The sequence below is a fragment of the Garra rufa genome, chromosome 2, assembly GCF_049309525.1.
Source record: "Garra rufa chromosome 2, GarRuf1.0, whole genome shotgun sequence".
Lineage (NCBI taxonomy): Eukaryota > Metazoa > Chordata > Actinopteri > Cypriniformes > Cyprinidae > Garra > Garra rufa.
Window position 1 is genome coordinate 26,802,273 of NC_133362.1, and position 19,822 is coordinate 26,822,094.

At 36.2% G+C, this 19,822-nt stretch overlaps 1 protein-coding gene across 4 annotated transcripts; it reads left to right on the forward strand.

Annotated features, from left to right (window-relative positions):
• The first annotated feature begins 1,071 nt into the window (after positions 1-1,071).
• rufy2 (RUN and FYVE domain containing 2) lies at positions 1,072-19,597 on the forward strand. 4 transcript variants are annotated; one of them, XM_073835052.1, is made up of 19 exons: positions 1,072-1,262; positions 2,538-2,672; positions 7,459-7,632; positions 8,012-8,129; positions 8,516-8,617; positions 10,965-11,088; positions 11,177-11,241; positions 11,352-11,417; positions 11,529-11,598; positions 11,683-11,784; positions 12,011-12,127; positions 12,230-12,397; positions 12,474-12,571; positions 15,047-15,166; positions 15,255-15,384; positions 16,043-16,137; positions 16,221-16,269; positions 16,430-16,510; positions 18,679-19,597. In XM_073835052.1, exons 2-19 carry the CDS (start codon positions 2,597-2,599, stop codon positions 18,820-18,822), a joined length of 1,899 nt encoding a protein of 632 aa, XP_073691153.1. In that variant the 5' UTR covers positions 1,072-1,262; positions 2,538-2,596; the 3' UTR covers positions 18,823-19,597. The 4 variants fall into 4 exon arrangements, with proteins under 4 accessions (XP_073691153.1, XP_073691154.1, XP_073691152.1 ...); XM_073835053.1 differs by lacking the exon at positions 1,072-1,262 and adding an exon at positions 2,082-2,090; XM_073835051.1 differs by lacking the exons at positions 1,072-1,262; positions 2,538-2,672 and adding an exon at positions 4,946-5,474.
• The last annotated feature ends 225 nt before the right edge of the window (positions 19,598-19,822 follow it).

Sequence of the window (19,822 nt, forward strand, 5' to 3'; positions counted from 1 at the left end):
CCTGGAGCCTTTACCAAATCTGTTTAGCAAATGTCTTATTACAGTTTTAAACGAGGGTGCTTTTGACTGCGTGAGAAAATGGATGTGTGGCGTGAGAGCGTTTGAAAAGTGGCAATAGCGTGAGAGTTGGCAGCCCTGTCCGTATGTATCTTTACCATATATTAACTTTTGTTTGTCAAAATATTGTACCCTTTCTTTCACTTTCTTTCAGTACCCTTTCTTTCTTTTCCGTGGTTTTAGACAGCGTAATTAGCAGAACAACGCATTCAGGTCAGATTTGTTTATATAAGGCCATCCTGAGAATTTTCACCATTTTCAATTAAATCTTGACGAAACCAAATGGCAAAAAGCTGAAAAACAAAAACAAAAAAACATTCTGAACACATGACCGAGTTTAAACACCAATTAACAAGCTCCAAAAAACTTTCCTGGAAGTTTGTAGTGAGTCTGAAGACCTTGATTAGCTGGTTTAGATGTGTTTAATTAGGACTGTAGCTAAACACTGCAGGTCACCGGCCTTCCAAGAACAGGTTTGGACATCCCTAGTTTAATACATCCTTGCTAAACAAAAACATTAATTTCTTTAAACAGAAGTGTATATTCAATATTTTCTGTGAAATCATCAAAATCCAAAAGCGCTACAAAAGAATAAGGCATAATACTTAGTGGTATGCCTGTCACATTCATGCTTATTGCAGTGCAGTATCATCCAGAATCCCACTTCCTGAGTAGCCTGCAGCTCCACACTTATTGGTTGGCCAGTATGCTCACATGTCCCACCCCCTTTGTTTGACCGCCTCTGCTACCCTGCACCCAGTGCACTCAGCTGTTCCAGTGAGAGACATCTCCTCCCCACTGCCCACTAATGCAGCAAATGGTTACGCCTCACCTAATCAGCTCTCCCGGCCCAATAGTGCCAGAAGAACACCAGCACAGGGTGTAGACCACTGATCTATATAATGACTGGATTGCTCATTGCGTTCTAAACTGCCGTTAGGCAATGAAGCCACCAGAAGTGTTCGATCCGCCATCTTACTATTCCCTACCTGCAGGGAGCGCCATTGAGTCACATGTAAATTGCTGACCTAAAATCACCCGATTTGAAGCGCATCTTTCACACAGGATTATTTTTTAAGATATGTGTATGTAAATTAATTTTTACTTAAGATGTTTTCTGGAAAGTTTATGGTCTTTTCGGGCTGGATAAGTGATATATTGAAATCGTTTAGATGGACGTGTCAGCTGCGCACTTGCAGAAACAGGTAACTGATCCATCACAAAATATATTTCTTTATGTACCTAATTATGCAGGAAATAATAAACATAACCATATACCTGGTATTCGTATCTGAAATTGATTCGATTATACAGTAAATAATACAATACAAGTCTCTGTTACTATATTGCTCGTTGTATTGAAATTCAAATCTTTGAAATAAAGCTTCATGTCTTTAAGTCCGTACCATTTGTAGTCAGCGGTATATTCTCCGAGTTATGATGTGTATATTTTTAATTTGCATGATTGAGCAACATCTATTTCAGACTCTTCAGATCAGCAAATTCTGTTATGATTTACTAACATTAACGTTACCGTTTCCATCTGAGTAAAATACTGTGTATGTTGAATTAATTATTAATCAATTATTAAATCATTACCTGCTTCGAAATGAATACTGATAAGTATTGTTGAAACATGCAGTTAGTCTACTGTACGAATATAAACAAAATGACTTAAACCGTGAATAACTGTACTAAGATCGTACGATGTTTGTTTATCTGATGTACGTGACTGTAATGTAGGCTATGAATGTACATTTTTAATAAGCAGAGGGAATTCCTAACAGTAAACAAATAACCGTTTACATGCTTAGGACGTTTGCATTGTGAAAATGTACAGTGAGACTTCAGATATAAAAACGTTGACTTGTTATGTGATGTTTTCTCAATAAAATCGTATAATTTCCTATTCATTCAATAGAATGTATGTGAATACTAGGGAATACTAATATGGCGGCGCGGTGGCTTCACTTTTATGACGTCATGAGCAATCCAGTTCTCTATTATAGATCAGTGGTGTAGACTCAACAGGGGTAAGTGTGTATTATGTTGCTGCAGCACCACTGAGTGATTCAGTTATATTTTAAAGCAGAAGTGCCTAAGCAAGATGACAAAGCATGAGATGTTTGAATTCATGTTGTTTATTAGCTCTAAATGTTCACTGCACTGAAATCTTAAGGCGTTTTGTCTGTTCAGACCGAATCTGTATACATTTCCTTCCATGTGAGGCGGGACTGTGGTGCAGGAAATCAGAGTCATATGATAGCCAGACCCTGATCAGCAGAAAACAACAGAAACATGTTGAGTTTGAGTCTGGATGTAGGTCAGCAGCTGCATGCAGGATAGCAATCAGCTTATATTTTCTGCTACTTTTCAGTTAGTTATGATTACTTGATGATACATGCTGTTAGTTTTGTTAGACGAGTGATGTTTAAATGTTAACCAACTTTATATTGTCTGTATGTGTTCACTGTTTTCAGGGCTCACTGAGAAACAAGAAGTTCATCTCCACCCTGAAAGGGGTTGTGGAGCTGCAGTCATGTATTCTCCTCAAAGCCTCCACCGGTGGGGCATCACCCATAGCGAAAGTATGGAGCGTTTGGCCTACAGTCAAGGTAAGCTTTTAAAATTTAATATACTAAGTTAAACAATACAGAGTATATAAGTTATAGCTGGTTAGAACTGGAGACCCTCCTCTTTGTATCTAGCATAGTATGGTGACACCCTACTCTACAAGGAGACTAATCCTGACTCAGCACCATTGAGGTGGTTGTCAGCAGAGGTTGTCAGTGCTCATTTTAAAGTTTAAATTTCTCAGTGTCACAACTGTCAGAGTAACACTTGCACTTAATAAAAATCAGTCAACTTTAATTTAATTAACTCAATTTATAGTGGGATTATGATTGATCCTTGACTTGAAGTTTTTTAAAAGAGTTATTGTTTTGTTTAGTGACATCATTAAAGGGATAGTACACCCACAAATGGAAATTACACCATGATTTACTCACCCTCAAGCCATCCTATGTGTATATGACTGTCCTCTTTCAGATAAATACAGTCTGAATACAGTTATGTTAAAAAATGTCCTGGCTCTTTCAAGCTTTATAATGGCAGTGAATGAGTGTTGAAATTTTAAAGTCTAATGAAGTGCATCCAGCCATCATAAAAAGTACTCCACAAGCATTTGATGCAAAATATTCATATTTAAAACTTTATTAACTCTAGCTTTTGCTGACTGTTATGCTCATGTTCACAAAAGAGTGGCGTTCCTGCGGATGATGTAGGAGCAGTGTTGCCAGGTCCACTGTTTTCCCGTGAAATTGGGCTACTTTAACACTGTTGCCGCGGGTTATTTTTTTATGTCTGCGGGTTGGAACGACACTAAACACCCCTATTTAACCCCTGGAATGCGAATTTTATCAGGTAAACCACACCAAAAAAAACATGTGTTTTACCTCCCGGAATGCAATTTTTATCAGGGACCCCCTCCGAAATGCGATTGGTCTAGTTTTGAAAAGCAGTTGGGTGGGTTTTGTTGTGAAAACCTGTAAGCTCCGGTGAAAATTGGAAACACAATGGATAGAACAATACACTGGTGATGAATTAGAAGTACAAAATAAGCATTAGTAAAAGAAAAATGCTTTCTATATAAGCTAAGAAGAGACTGGTTTTCCTTTTCTGTAAACAAAACTTGGTTCTCGCGAGACTAGCATATTCTCACCTAAGTTCACACTACGTCAGCCGCTGGAACGCCACTTTCTTGTGAATGCGCGTACGACAGTTAGCGGAAGCTAGATATTTAAATATGGATATTTTTCTTACACAAACGCATTGATTCACTTCAGAAAGCCTTTATTAACACCCCAGAGTCGGGCGGAGCACTTTATATGATGGATAGATGTACTTTATTGGACTAAAAATCTCAACACCCATTCACTGCCATTATAAAGTTTGGAAGAGCCAGGACATTTTTAATATATCTCTGATTGTGTTTGTCTGATAGAACAAAGGCATATACCGCTAGGATAGCTTGAGGGTGAGTAAATCATGCGGTAATTTTAATTTTGGGGTGAACTATCCCTTTAAGGCAGAGGTCTCAAATGCAATTCCTGGAGGGCCGCAGCTCTGCAGGGTTTAGATCCAACCAGCTCCAACTCACACCTGCTTGGAAGTTTCTAGTAATCCTGAAGACCTTGATTAGCTGGATCAGGTTTGTTTGATTAGGGTTGGAGCTAAACTGTGCAGAGCTGTGGCCCTCCAGGAATTAAGTTTGAGACCAGTGCTCTAAGGTGTGGACACATTTAATTTTGTTCAGTAGATTTTTGCAAGCAAACTCCAATCAGTTTTGACAATTTTGCCCACAAACCACACCTTTAGTGAGTTTTGTGCTGACTTAATTATTCATTCCAACAATTCGTATGAATGAAATTCAACATACTACATCTGCTAGTACAAGTACCAGTTGCATTGCATCACTGCCATTCACAACTCTCCAGCTGTGGCTTCATAGTAAAGTGTCCATCAAATGCACACTCCAGAATTTGTAGAACTATTCATCAGGGTACTGTTTAAGAATACTGTTTATGCGGTCATACTACTCTTTTGGTTTACTGTTTTTCACATACTATATAGCATGGAAGTATGCATCTTCGATGCAGCACGAGTCGGACACGAACGAAACAAGAAACAAATTTTATTTATAATGCTAATAAATAAAAAAGAGAGACCATTATTACGATAAATACTATGTGTTAAGACTGTTAAACTGTGATTATTTCATAATTTTCTAAATTAAATACTTAATAGTCCAGGACAATGTTCCACACAAGCGGTAGAGGGTAGTATATCCATACTCTTCCACTGAATTACGTCTTTTTAACGTTATGACACCACCCCTTTGCTGCAGACGGATCGTGCAGGAGTGCTCGGGTGTAAACAAATCTACAATCTAGCCATTTTTTCGCAAAAATATCATGATCATATGAATGGAAAACAGACGTCGCCTTTGGGGCGTTGACAAGGAACATCAGAAGGAAAAGCGTTTGAATTACATCGTTAACTGTTCATCAATGCCGCTCAACACATCACCGCCGTGGTTGTTAGGTGAAGCGTCATCCTAAACTGTATGATATTCTCGTTAACGATGGCGACACCTGCAGAACAGGACCTTGTGTTGGCAGAAGCAGAGAGCAACAAAGAGAGAGTGCAAGTGTTCGGTATCCTCAGATTGCAGGAGGATAAATCGGCCGGTGAGAAAGCGAGCAGCCCTGCCATGAAATCTGGAGACGGGAGATGGCAGGCGCCCATATTCGCGTTAGCCAGAAAAGCGTCAGAAACCTTCTCGGGTGGCATTCACGTCTTGCCCAAAGTGACAGAGCCTAAAACGTCGCCTTTTTCAGAAGAATGGGGTGCCAAGGGTAGGTTATGGATAACATTAAAGCCCCTGGCTGAGGTCGGGATTCAGTTGTTCAGATGCAGAAGCCTACGTGTATGGCAAGCCGTTTTAACATTGTTTGCTTAAAACTAACTAGAATCTGTTTTGTTTGTAGCACTTGTTTTTAATGACTAGTAAAATATATACAATACTGAATAATATCTATTCAGTTAGTCAGTTGTCTTTACTATTATATCCCCCTTTTGCTCCTAGTCTGCATCCCAATATGTGCCAAGTAACTAGTCCATTATTACTGGTAACAAATTGCACTTTTTTGCAGTTGAATTGGAGTACAGTTGTTGCTAATAGCTATTTCATTTTAACTTGTAAGAGATGCTACTACTATATTGTTTACTTACCTCTGATTGTTCAAATAGCTATGTGTCCCGATTGTTAATAGTAAATTTTTTTTTAATCTTGCTAGTGAGATTTTTAATTGAACTATAAAGTGTTCATTCAGACTAACGATAACAAAAGACAACCTAAAAAGTAATCGTTTGAAACTATTGAAATGGTGCCTAGGCGTTAAAGAATAAGCTCTATTATGTAATGAAATGAACAAATATACTAGTCATGTACTAAATTATAGATGGTTTGCTCTTACGTCACTATTTGGTCAGTTACCTGGATGTGAGGCCACGATACTTCGATGTAAACAACCACATGGATAACAGTTAATGTACTACTGAATATGTTGTTCTGCTAATTTATGCTGAATCATATAGAGAAGAACTTAGTAAGCAGGAAGAGGCACAATATTTTGACAAACTGAAGTTAATAGTTGGTAAAGATACATACAAGCAGTATTAATAAGATAAAACCTTAATATTTCACCTACCTGACAGGAAATTATAAGAACAAAACGTTTTTTGCACACTTCTCCTTGATTTGTTATAACTTTTGGCAGTTTATAGTACTCCAAATGTTTTTCCTAATCCGACTAATTAGTTCAGCCCAAAGCATGACAATAATTGATCATTTTCAGCCGCGGTAGTTTTGTTCGGTTCAGTGGCATTGTTTACATTCAATGCCACTAATATGGCCAATTGATGACGTGTCTTGAAAACACACTATACTTTCTAGTATTTACCAATAAAAGATACTAGTTTTAAGATATTTGTTAAAATGGCTTGCCATACAACATTTTTTGCATGATGTCATAATAGTATGATGTCATGAAGAGTGTGCCTTGTTGGTTTTGTATTCATTTGTGCAGCATCTGATAAATCTTGGTGTTTTATGACTACAAAGCACCAGTTCATTCATACAGTTACTGTGCAAAATGTCTTTTACTGATGAGATAGGCGTGTCAGTCAAGTCAGTATACTGTTGTTTTATCATGATTTGTGTTTACTCCACTCCCATGATCATGACAAATAGCCTATCTGTTGGGGAATTTGTTTAATAATAACAAGAAAAAGAAGATACTGAAAGGTGTGGAGAAATGCAAAACATGAAGTTATTTACCCCAGAAGTCTGATACAAGGCTTCATTCACATCATAATATCCAAATAAATTGGAAATGGGAACCAACCGACATAAGAGGGAAGTAGATTACCAGTGTCAGTATGCTTGTTAGACAGAGCCTGTCAAAATGTGTTTGCATAAGAGTAATTGATTAGCTTGATAGTGAAAACAGGGTCCAATGTTTCACTGATAACTCAAAATTGACATGTATAGTATTTGTTGTTGAAACACAAAACAAAAAAGTTAAATGCTGCTCTTAAGGTCTGGTGAATGTCAGTACAGTCAAAACCAGTGAAAGCGCTTTAAGGGTTTGTTAAAATTTAAACTCAGCCATGCAAAGTGTGGTCACATGTTAGCTCTAAAGAAACAGCCGGAGGTTTAAGTGCTGTGATGAGTTGCGGTTGTTGTTTTTCATTTTCATGTTCACCGTAAGACCTTGATTTTTGGTGATAATGCTGTAAGTTTTAGATAAATTAGTCTGTGGGCTTTGTGTCTTCCAGCCTGTCGAGACCCTATGGCAATGGAACGAGCAAACTTGCTTAATATGGCTAAGCTTAGCATCAAAGGCCTGATCGAGTCAGCTCTGAGCTTTGGACGAACTCTGGACTCTGACTATCCGCCTCTGCAACAGTTTTTTGTTGTCATGGAGCACTGCCTGAAACACGGTCTCAAAGGTACGATATGTTCAACCATCACCGAACAGCCAGCCACAGAGAACCATCTGTTAGCCACAACTGTTATTTAGATTATAGCTGATTTAGTGTTAAACATATTCTGTGTTATCAATTTCTCTTATATATTTCCTATAGTGTTATTCTTAGGCACCAGACAGCTAGCAGCCACTCTTATACCACATCTATTATAGGAAAAGAAAATAAGGAAATGCTTTTTTTATTCTCAGATGACAGATCATCTCAAGTTCTTGTCCAGTGAGCCAGTGCTGCAATAAAATTTGAATACTATTTTGGGTGTTTTATCAAAGTGTTTGCATGCTCTGTATTGCGTATTATGACCCTGAAGTGCTTAACAAACACGTTTGTCTCCATCTCCCAGTGAAGAAATCGTTTCTTGGATACAACAAGTCGTTGTGGGGGCCTCTTGAGATGGTTGAGAAGCTCTGCCCAGAAGCAGGCGAAATCGCAGCCAGTGTACGAGACCTTCCCGGCCTTAAGTATGTTCAGTACACCATATTCTGCCTTATTGTTACATTGATAACTTTGCACACATATCTGTAGCATTTTCAATTTTGTTTAAATCTTTCAATACTCTAATAAAAAAAGCAATCATGCCCCCTACTATATGCTTTCTCACAGTTATTCCTCAGTACATTAAGAAATGTGCTATTCAGAATAGGGAAGTGCAAATTTCAGTTCTAGTTCCCTGACAAAACTGAAACTTGCAACTGCGACTGAAGACTATTTCCAGAATCATGCATATCACTGTCTGTCTATCTATCTATCTATCTATCTATCTATCTATCTATCTATCTGTCTATCTGTCTATCTGTCTGTCTGTCATTTTTAAATCGACTTGAACATGTCTGTATGTGTTTGTTAGGACGCCTCTGGGCAGAGCCAGAGCTTGGCTGAGACTGGCACTGATGCAGAAGAAATTAGCAGATTACCTACGTCTCCTCATCACCAGGAAAGATATACTTAGGTTAGTATTTTCCCTTCCTATACCTGTGATTCATTCTTTCTTTCTTTGTCACAACAGTTGTGGTGGAAAGTTGGTGATTAGAGAAGTGATAAGATGTTTCTGAGACAAACAAGTGTTGTGTTTCCTGCTCAGGCCATCAGAGTGCAGTCAGCAGTGCTCGCTAGAGGGTGTGCATCACATGTAGCTATCTAAAAAAATCTTTCTACTGCTGCTGACTGAGATTTAAGAGAACTGAGAATTGTTTTCTATTGTAATATATTTTAAAATGTAATTTGTTCCTGTGATGGGAAAGCTGAATTTTCAGCCGTTTTCAGAATCACGTGATTCTTCAGAAATCATTCTATGTTGATATGGTTGATATTCAAATATTTTTTCAGGATTCTTTGATGAATAGAAAGTTCAAAAGAACAGTATTTGTTCAGAATTATTAGTGCTGTCATTTGAATAAAAAATAACAAATCACACATTTTCTTAAAATGAAAGGTTTTTAAATATACTTTTACATTTCAGTCAATCTTCAAATTAATGTAGAAACAACATAAAAATGAATTATTAGTTTAATGGCATCTTTAATGGCATCACTTAAGGCAAGTATCACTGATACCAATACTACTGATGTCTCTGGGAAATTGTTCTTTCTTTCCTAATATTTACCACTGACTATATACCATTAACCATTGACCAACATTTAACCATTGACACATAAACCCCAATATTTATCTGTGCCCTTCAGCAAGTAGGAAATATACAGAAATTGAATAAAGTTATCAAATACTAAATTCTAAGTTAAATATACATGAATCCTTAAAACTACTGAAGTTATTGATTTCCTCTTTTTTCTTTTGTTCTTTGATTAATAGAAGTCACAGTAGCTGAGTTATTAGGTTACTTGACTGCTATTACTTTAAGAGCTGCCGCTGCTGAACATGACACAGACACAGAAAGAGACCGAAGCAGCAGTTATGAGGGTGGTGGTGAACCCTAGCTCCACCCCTGCATTAAAGGAGAAGTTCACTTCCAGAACAAAAATTTACAGATAATGTACTCACCCCTTTGTCATCCAAGATGTTCATATTTTGTTTCTTCAGTCGTAAAGAAATAGTTTTTTGAGGGAAAAAAAAATAGGATTTTTTTTTCCATATAGTGGACTTCTATAGTGCCCCGAGCTTGAACTTCCGAAATGCAGTTTAAATGCAGCTTCAAACAATCCCAGATGTTGTTGTAAACGATCCCAGCTGAGGAAGAAGGGTCTTATCTAGCGAAAAGATTATTTATTTATTTATTTATTTTTAATTACAATTTATATACTTTTTAACCTCAAACTCTTTTTTTGTCTTGCTTTCTCTGAGCTCTGTGTTTTCCGGTTCAAAACAGTTAGGGTATGTCGAATAACTTGTGGAATGTCTTGTTTTCTCCCTCAACTTCAAAAATCATTTTGAAATCATTCTACATCACTGCAGAACTACCAACCCAGTGATTGCAAAATGAACATGCAAATAAGATCGAACATCCTAAGGTAAAACAAGCGATGTAGGACGATTTTGAAGTTGAGGGAGAAAATGAGATGGGAGTTCAGGCAGAGCAAGACAAGACGAGCATTTGAGGTTAAAAAGTATGTAAGTATATAAAAAAAAAAAATGATAATTTTGCAAGATAAGACCCTTCTTCCTCGGCTGGGATCGTTTGAAGCCGCATTTAAACTGCATTTTGGAAGTTCAAACTCAGGGCACCATAGAAGTCCATTATATTTTCCTCAAAAATGTTTCCTCAATTTCTTTACGACTGAAGAAAGAAAGACATCTTGGATGACAAGAGAGTACATCATCTGTACATTTTTGTTCTGAAAGTGAACTCCTTTAAATGTGTTAAATATTTTTTACGTTAAATATCGCTGTTAAACTGGAAAAATGAATCGCATGTTAACACGCTAATTTTGTCAGTATATATTTTTCATAAATTTCACTTTTGATAATTTAATACGTTCTTGCTGAATATAAGTATTCATATATTATGGATGGATTTTTTTGCAGATTATGATTATAATGTCTTTACTGTCACTTTCCATTAATTTAATGTATCCTTGGTGAATCTTCCTGACCCCAAATTTTTGAACGGTACAGACAGATTTTTTCCTAGTTACTGTCTGACTATAATGAAGAAAATAAATATGGCTTAAAATTGTATTACCCTTGTGAATGCTGTCAGAAGGAAAAAATGTATGGTACAGTAGATTACACAACAAGTTCTATATAATGCAATTATTTTACAATGGAAAATCAACACTTGCAATTTCACCGCATTTTTTTTTTTTGATACTCATAAAGCTTTTGTGTGTGTGCATTTGCAGTGAGTTCTATGAGAACTCAGCAGTGATGCTGGAGGAGGAGGGAGCTGTAATTGTTGGTCTCCTGGTGGGACTCAACGTCATAGATGCCAACTTATGTGTGAAGGGCGAGGACCTCGATACGCAAGTATGATTGTTGAGAATTGGCCATTTTTAATAACCTGCCGTCTGGCTTCGGTTTGAGAAATATTAATGCCTTGTATTGGAATCCACAGGTTGGTGTAATAGACTTCTCCATGTATTTAAAGAATGACATTGATGACTACAGAAGTGAAGAAAGGTAGAAAGTATACTTAGTACACAATAATTAATTACATTAAATCATTGTATTATAACCTTGATATATTTTGCTGTTTGAATAACCACAGTTATCAATATTGTTTTAAATAGAAATGGACAAATTGCAGCTATTTTGGATCAGAAGAACTATGTTGAAGAACTAAATAGGCAGCTGAAGTAAGTTCATGCTCTTTTTTAAATTTTTGTAAAATATTTATGATGAGTTATTATGGCTAAAACTGATATGAGTGCTTATGAATTTTATCTAACACTTTGTCTTGGTCAAAGTTCTACAGTTCAAGGCTTACAGGGACGCGTGGAGTCGTTAGAAAAATCCAACTCCAAACTCATCGAAGAGGTACTGTTTGATATCAGAAGAATAAATCTCATCTGGTAAATAGAAATATTGTACACTAACTTGTTGTCATCTTTTTCATTACAGTTGGCAATAGCAAAAAACAACATCATTAAATTACAGGAAGAGAACCACCAACTCAGAACAGAAAATTCAGTCATACTTATGAAAGCACAGCAGCGACTTGAGGTACTGTTTGTATGCAACATAACTGTACATCATTCAGAACGTAATATATAGTTCTTATAAACATGTTATTGTGTCCCTGAAGAACTTTCTGCCAGTGGTTATGATCCATTTATGTTTAAATCAATACAAATATTATACAAGTGTGAAAAATGTTATATTTAAAATATACAATATTAGTATATACTATAATTGCTGTATATTGTATGTGCACTGCACTCTATTTCAGATGGCAGAAGGAGATTTAAACTGTGAGCTTGACACATACAAGCAGTCACGGCAGGGCCTGGATGAAATGTACAACGAGGCAAGACGCCAACTCAAAGAGGAGTGTCAACTCAGGCAGGTCTGTGTTTGTATACAAAAGGAACCTGCTGTTTGGATTGTGCGGTGGTACACTGGCACCTATAAGAGGTCAAACCTGTTTTTGAATGTATCTGTGCTCAAGGATGTGGAGAACGAGCTGGTTGTGCAGGTGAGCATGAAGCAGGAGATGGAAATGGCCATGAAACTGTTAGAAAAGGACATCCACGAAAAGCAAGATACTCTGATTGGACTTCGGCACCAGTTAGATGAAGTTAAAGCCATCAATGTGGAGATGTACCAAAAAATGCAGGTAAAGCATCTTTTATTAAGTGTTCTTCGTGATTTGTGGTTAAAATATTGTAATCAAGCAATTTAATGGCCAACAGTCTTCAGATGACAGCATGAGACAAAAAAATGACATGATCGCACGATTGGAGGAGAAGACCAATCAGATAACGGCAACTATGAAACAACTAGAGCAAAGGTGAGAAGCAGCTCCTAATTTATTTTGAATCATGTCGAGCGTAACGTTTAGTTATCATACTCCTGAAGTGCACTGAGAACATTTGTGGCCAGTTGTAAGGTTTTAAGATTTTTGTTTGCAGAAAGTAGCATATGTACACTACCAGTCAAAAGTTTTTGAACACTAAGATAATTTTTTTATAAAGAAGTCTCCTCTTCTCACCACGCCTGCATTTATTTGATCCAAACTACAGCAAAAACAGTACAATTTTGATATATTTTTACAATTTTTAAAATAAGTTTTTTTATTTGAATATATTTTAAAATGTAATTTATTCCTGTGATTAAAGCTAAATTTTCAGCATCATTACTCCAGTCTTCAGTGTCACATGATCCTTCAGAAATCGTTCCAATATGCTGATTTGCTGTTCAAGAAACATTTTTTATTATTATCATTATCATTATTTTTCAGGATTCTTTAATGAATAGAAAGATCCCAAGATTAGCATTTATCTGAAATATGAAAAATTTTTGGGGGAAAGAAATTATAGAAATGAATACTTTTATTTAGCAAGGATGCTTTAAATTGATTAAAAGTGACGATAAATAACATTTATAATGTTACAAAAGATTTCTATTTCAGATAAATGCTGTTCTTCTGAACTTAATATTCATCAAAGAAACCTGAAATTCTACTCAGCTGTTTTCAACAACAATAATAATAATAATAATAATAATACATGTTTTTGAGCAGCAAATCATAATATTAGAATGATTTCTGAAGGATCATATGACTGAGGAGTAATAATGCTAAAAATTCAGCTTTGAAATCACAGAAATAAATTACATTTTAAAATATTCAAATAGAAAACAGTTACTTTAAATAGTAAAAATAAATTTTATTGTTTTTGCTCTACTTGGATCAAATAAATGCAGTCTTGGTGAGCAAAAAAAAAAACATTAAAAATCTTACTGTTCAAAAACTTTTGACTGGTAGTGTACTACTGTTCAAAATTTAGATTTTTTTGAGAAATTAATAATTTTGTGTGGCAAGGGCACATTAAATAGATCAAAAGTGATAGTGAAGACATTAATAATGTTACTAAAGATTTCTATTTCAATTAAATGTGATTTCTTTGGAACCCCCCCCCCCCCCCAAAAAAAACCCAGATGATTTCTAAAAGGATCATGTGACACTGAAGGCTGGACTAATGGCTGCTGAAAATTCAACTTTGCCTTTACAGGAATAAAATACATGTTAAATATATTACAATTGAAAACAGATATTTTAATAGTATTAATATTTCACAATATTACAGTACTCCCAACTTTTGAACGATGTACCAGTGTAAATGCATTTCAGGATATGATATCTGCTTTTACAGACTAAATCAAATTAGTGTGCATTGATGGTGTCCGAACCATCAGTGCTTTTGTTTCATCAGTAGAACCGGTTTTCAGAGGCTCTAGAAGTGGCGGATACCTGATAGCATGCGAAAGACTTTGAATGCATGTATTCTGAAGACGCATCGAATGGCTTTCTCTCATCTAACCGCTCATCCTTTAGCATTTGTGTTCTTTTGTTGTGGTGACGTGGTGCTGTCATGTCCACTTCTCTGTCCACATGAATCATCCTTCCCTTTCTTCTCTGTTGATTTACCGCCATCGTATTTCTGATGTTTTATGACTGCACTGCTTAACAAGTTCTTAAAGCTTTGGGATGAATTTGAAATTCACTGATATTTACATCCTCTTTCCCTTTTTGTTCCCCTTTTCATTTCTTTTTTCTCATCTTCTCCCTTTCTCTAATTCCATGTTTTTCCTCGATCAACAAATAGCGACAAAGACCTACTCAGCCAGACAAGAACTCTTGCTATGTCGTTTGTAAAATGCGCTAGCACAGATACCGAGCACCAATACAAACTTGTCAAAGATATTTCCTTCTGATATTAAGATAAATTTGCTCTTTGTTACTTAACGCTAGCTATGTGGCAATATGCAGTGTTCTTAAAAAAAAGTTGATCATTCTTCACTAGCCCCCTTTTAAGATTTATTTGATGATGGTTACTGTTTTTCCACATACTATTTAGTGAGCAAATCCTTCATGTGGTTCTATAGCATAAATATTTACCTGTAACATTTAACAATCAAAGAAACCACAAGTATGACCTGTCTTTTATCACAGTCTTCAATAAATTTGATGTTTTCAACTACTCGTGACTGTTTACTTGATGAATTATTTGTCCAAAAAAAAAAAAAAAACGTTAGAAAATCAGAGTAGTCCTGACCCCTATAAAATAGCAGACTCATTTCAACTTTCTGGCTTTTCCCGCAGCGCAACATTTCTGTTGTCTGGCTCTGTATTTGTTCCCGCTCTATTGTGGCTGTTCAGTTATGGCCATTTTTTTATTTTGTCTCGCATATGTTCCAATACATTCCCGTCCATTCCATTACATTCAGAGCCGTAGTTTTACCCAGTTGGTTTGAATTACACCAGATTGCAGGATGCCGAGAGGGAACGTGCCGGTGCCGAAGACGGGGTGCGCAAATTCAAGCAGGACTTCACAAACAAAGCTGACAGTCTCCAAAAGCAGATTGCCCAGAGAGAGAAGCAAATGTAAGTTCTGCAACGGTTATGAAAGAGAATTCAAATTTTAGTTGGAGTGGGACGAAAAAGTGGATTTTAATTGCAACTTTTTGTTTAGGATGCAGCTGGAAACAGACTTGAAAATAGAGAGGGATTGGCGGCAGACGTTACAGAATGAATTAGAAAGAGAACGAGAGACCATCACCCAACTCACCACTGAAGCACAGCAAATCAACGGACTCAAAAAAGTAAGATGAATTTCTTTTTAATAATGGTGAGAGAGAGAAATATAATAATCATTAAAGGGATAGTACTCACCCTCACGCCGTTCCAAACCCATAAGACTTCATCTTTGGAACACAAATTAAGATATTTTTGATGAAATCCGAGAGCTTTTTAATCCTACATAGACAGCAATGCAACAAACATGTTCAAGGCCCAGAAAGGTAGTAAGGACATTGTAGAAGAATTTTTTTAATGAATTTTTTTTTTTTTTTTTTTTTTTTGCAGACAAAAAGTATTCTTGTAGCTTCATAAAATTACGGTTGAACCACTGATGTCACATGAACTATTTTAACGATGTCCTTACTATCTTTCTGGGCCTTGAACGTGGTAGTTGCTTGCTGTCGATGCAGGGTCAGAAAGCTCTCAGATTTCATCAGAAATATCTTAATTTGTGTTCTGAAGATGATCGAAGGACTAAACGGGTTTTAAACAACATGAGGGTGAGTATTTAAAACCAGTTTTTCATTTTTGGGTGAACTATCACTCCTTTAAGACCACAGTAAATTTGTATGAGGAGTAAGGTGCCTGTGTCATTTAATATTCTTCTTCATGGATATTTTTGTTTTGCGGAAAGTCAAACATCCTGTCTTGGGCTCTGACGTGTCTTTTGTTTCTTTCCAGGAGTTTCACAGACTGCAGGATGAAAATACGCAGCTGAAGGGAATTTGTGAAGAGCAGGAACAGGCGCTGGAGGAGCTGGGCTGCAAACTCAGCGAGTGTGTATGATTTAAACATCAATGTCATTTGGGAGCCTTCAAATCATCTTAATTCTTTTACTGATAAACACATTTTTCTTCAGGTCAAAGTTGAAAATCGAAGATATAAAAGAAGCCAACAAAGCACTTCAGGTTTGAAACATTATTTGAGAAACTAAAAAGCACCTGGATGTGGTATATATCAATGTACCATTTGAAACTACCACAGTGCTTTTTTGTTAGAGAATTGTCAAGGTTAAAATAAGTCATGTGTTGTTTAACGTGTTCATATAAATAAACTTTTTATTTTAAGGGTGGACAGGTCTGGCTAAAAGACAAAGATGCTACGCATTGCAAGCTTTGTGAGAAGGAATTTTCAATCTCCAGAAGAAAGGTCAGAACCAAATTGCTATTCTCTATCACAGCTTGCTGTCCATTCTCGCACATCCACACTAATTCAACTGCTCTAAATAAAGAAATTTACTGGCACAAAGACCGTTCTGGGTTTATGCACTTGAAAATATTTCCAAATGAGAATTAGATGACGCCTGAATAAAAGGCTGAGTTGGCAAACAATGCGCAGTACTCTTGAAGTTGGTATGAAATGAAACATTTTGTAAATGCATGTTATTGATCTGTGAAGGATTCATTTACACATGTTAAATTTTTTTGGGGACCTCCTAATATTTAATCAAAACGTGATAATTTGATGTGTGCCAGGCTTCTTCAAACATTTAAGCTGTGTTCCAATTCAGAGGTTGCATCTTTCGAAGGCTGCATTCCAAGATAGAATGCGTCACAGTGGTGCAACAAAGGCTGTCCCATTTTGAAGTCTCCTTCTGACATTTTTTTTCTAAATTCTGACTTTTTTTCTCAGAATTGCAATATATAAACTTGCAATTCTTTTTTTTCTCAGAATTGTGTGATAAAACAAACGCAGCTGCGGGAAAAAAAATCTGAATTGCGAGATTTAAACTCGCAATTGTGAGAAAATTAGAATTCGCACTTCTGAGAAATAAAGTCCCAATTCTGTAAAATACAGTCAGCAGTAGTTTATATCATGCAGTTCTGAGAAAAAGGTCAAAGTTGTGCATTTATGTCACACAATTGTCAGAAAAAAGTCAGAATTGTGAGATGCAAACTCACATTTGCAATAAAGAACTTTATCTCGCTATTATGACTATAACTCACAATTGAGTTAATATCACGCAGTTCTGAGAAAAAAGTAAAAAATGAGAGTTTATGTCACGCAGTTCTGAGAAAAAAGTTGAATTGTGAGTTTATATCACACACTTGTGAGAAAAAAGTCAGAATTGCGAGATTCAAACTTTAAAACTTTATATCTTGCTGTTCTTACTTTATAACTCCCAACTGCTTATATCATGTAATTCTGAGAAAAAAGTCAAAATTGCGAGTTTGTCACAGAATTGTGAGAAAAAAGTCAGAATTGTCAGATGCAAACTCAATTTAAAAACTCAGTTTTATGACTATAACTTACAATTGAGTTACATATCATGCAGTTCTGAGAAAAAAGTAAAAAATTAGAGTTCATATCACATTTATTAAAAAAAGTTGAATTGCGAGATGCCTACTCACATTTGTGAAAAAAAAACCTTTATATCCTGTTATTTTGACTCTATAACTAGCAATTAAATTTATATTATGCAATTCTGAGAAAAAAGTCAAAATTGTGAGTTATATCACGCATTTCTGAGAAGAAAGTTGAATTGTGAGTTTATATCACACAATTGTGAGAAAAAATATGAATTATGAGTTCATATCACTCAATTCTGAGAAAAAGTCAAAATTGTGAGTTATATCACGCATTTCTGAGAAGAAAGTTGAATTGTGAGTTTATATCACACAATTATGAGAAAAGATGAATTATGAGTTCATATCACTCAATTCTGAGAAAAAGTCAAAATTGTGAGATAAAAAGTTAAAATTATCTTTTTTTATTTTTTGTTAAGTGGCAGAAACAGGCTTCCATAGATTGTTATAGATAGTTTATAGTTTATTCTTGTTATTAAGTATATTGTATAATGGACCAAGGTGAACATATTTAGACAGGTTATGAACCCTGGTTTGTTTTCAGACAGTTGAATATCACTTTCATAAAAGTCCTGCAAAAACATTACTGCTGCTCGTCAAATGTGTCTGTCATTGTTGCTAAGTGACAGAAAAAATCTTCTGTAGGCTAGACCTTCCCATTTAACAAAGCTTGGTTCGGTCTTTGTAAACTTCTAACAATGCAGCCCCCTGAATTGAGACACAGCTTTAGTCTGCATAAGCCCCGCTCCTTTCATACAATTAACTGCAAGCTGATATTTAGATCTGCCTCCATTTTTATCGTTTTATCTTTAATGGGGACCTTACTCTGAAAACATTTTTTTGACTCCCTTGAAAAACAACTAAAAGGAAATTCCCCAGAGCAGCTTTTTGGATGAATCTCAGAATATCAGTTGTGAAGATTCCACTGAGTCATTTTGAGTCCGATCCAAACCAAAAAAGACAACGGGCCCCTTTAATTGAAAGCTCTCTTGCTTGTCTTTGTTTGAACAGCACCACTGCAGGAACTGTGGGGAGATCTTCTGCAACGCCTGCTCGGATAATGAGCTCCCGCTCCCAGCGTCACCCAAACCCGTGAGAGTCTGCGACACCTGCCACGCTCTGCTCCTCCAGCGCTGCTCCTCCAATGCCACGTAAGATAGAAATGACAGCACAACGTAACAAGGGCCAAAATCAGCTTTAACTCAGACTGCGCTGTCCCACATCGTCAAAGTGACCAAAACGGATGCACCCGTTTCTCTGTGTTTGAAGTTTACATTTCATATAGGATCAAGCCTGTTGCCGCAGAGAAGACTTGTGGCACGTGCGCAGATGGCCGATGCAGTGTTGTTCACAGAGCGTGCAATGAACGAAATGAGTTTACAAATGGGCTGCAAGTAGACTGATTTAGATTATTTATACTAGTACAACACTCCCATGCATTGCAAGTATACTTTTGATATACAAGGGTGAACTGGTTTCATTCCTCCAGAGTCAAAAGCAGGCAAATGCAGTTACTTAAAGGGATATAATTAGTTGAGCAATTGGAATACATAACCTTACATTCATGTGTGCCTGTATAACAAGCCAAACTGACAAACAAGGATTTGAAATGTTACTCTGAATTTAGACGGGCAAACAAATGTATGTGTATATACAAGTTAAAACGTTGTCAGTGCTGCTCAAGAAGTGGATTCACGTCAAATAGCACAGAAATAATGTTCTGAATATGGTGTTGAGGTTTCTTGTCTGCAAACGGTATTATTTCACAATTGCAGATTGACCTTGGTACGGAACTGGAACACTACTCACTTTGAGTATTTGTGCTAACTTTGTCTGGAGAATTACTCAAAATACAACTGTTAACTTAATGTGAAATTTATGTATGAAACAATACATACGCCTTAAACCACTAAAGTTGATTATAATTTCACGTCTCGTGTGATGGATCTTAGCATTACGGTTCTGCAGTACACAAACTATCATTCAAAGGTTTGGGATCAGCAGGATTTTTGTTTGTTTTGAAAGAAATTGTTTTATTCTGCAGAGACACATTAACTCAGGTAGTATCCACTTTTTTTTCTTTAACACAGAAGTAAGCCTATTGGTGGGACTTTCAGTTCTTTAGCAGTTATGGGGTAATAACGAGAAGAATAAC

What these genes read in the sequence shown, in the direction of transcription:
- rufy2 (XM_073835051.1), top strand. Translation starts at nt 5,183, where the DNA reads ATGATATTCTCGTTAACGATGGCGACACCTGCAGAACAGGACCTTGTG. An exon ending in AGAAGAATGGGGTGCCAAGG is followed by an intron (nt 5,475 to 7,458) that starts GTAGGTTATGGA and finishes TGTGTCTTCCAG; the next exon opens with CCTGTCGAGACCCTATGGCA. An exon ending in AAATCAACGGACTCAAAAAA is followed by an intron (nt 15,385 to 16,042) that starts GTAAGATGAATT and finishes GTTTCTTTCCAG; the next exon opens with GAGTTTCACAGACTGCAGGA.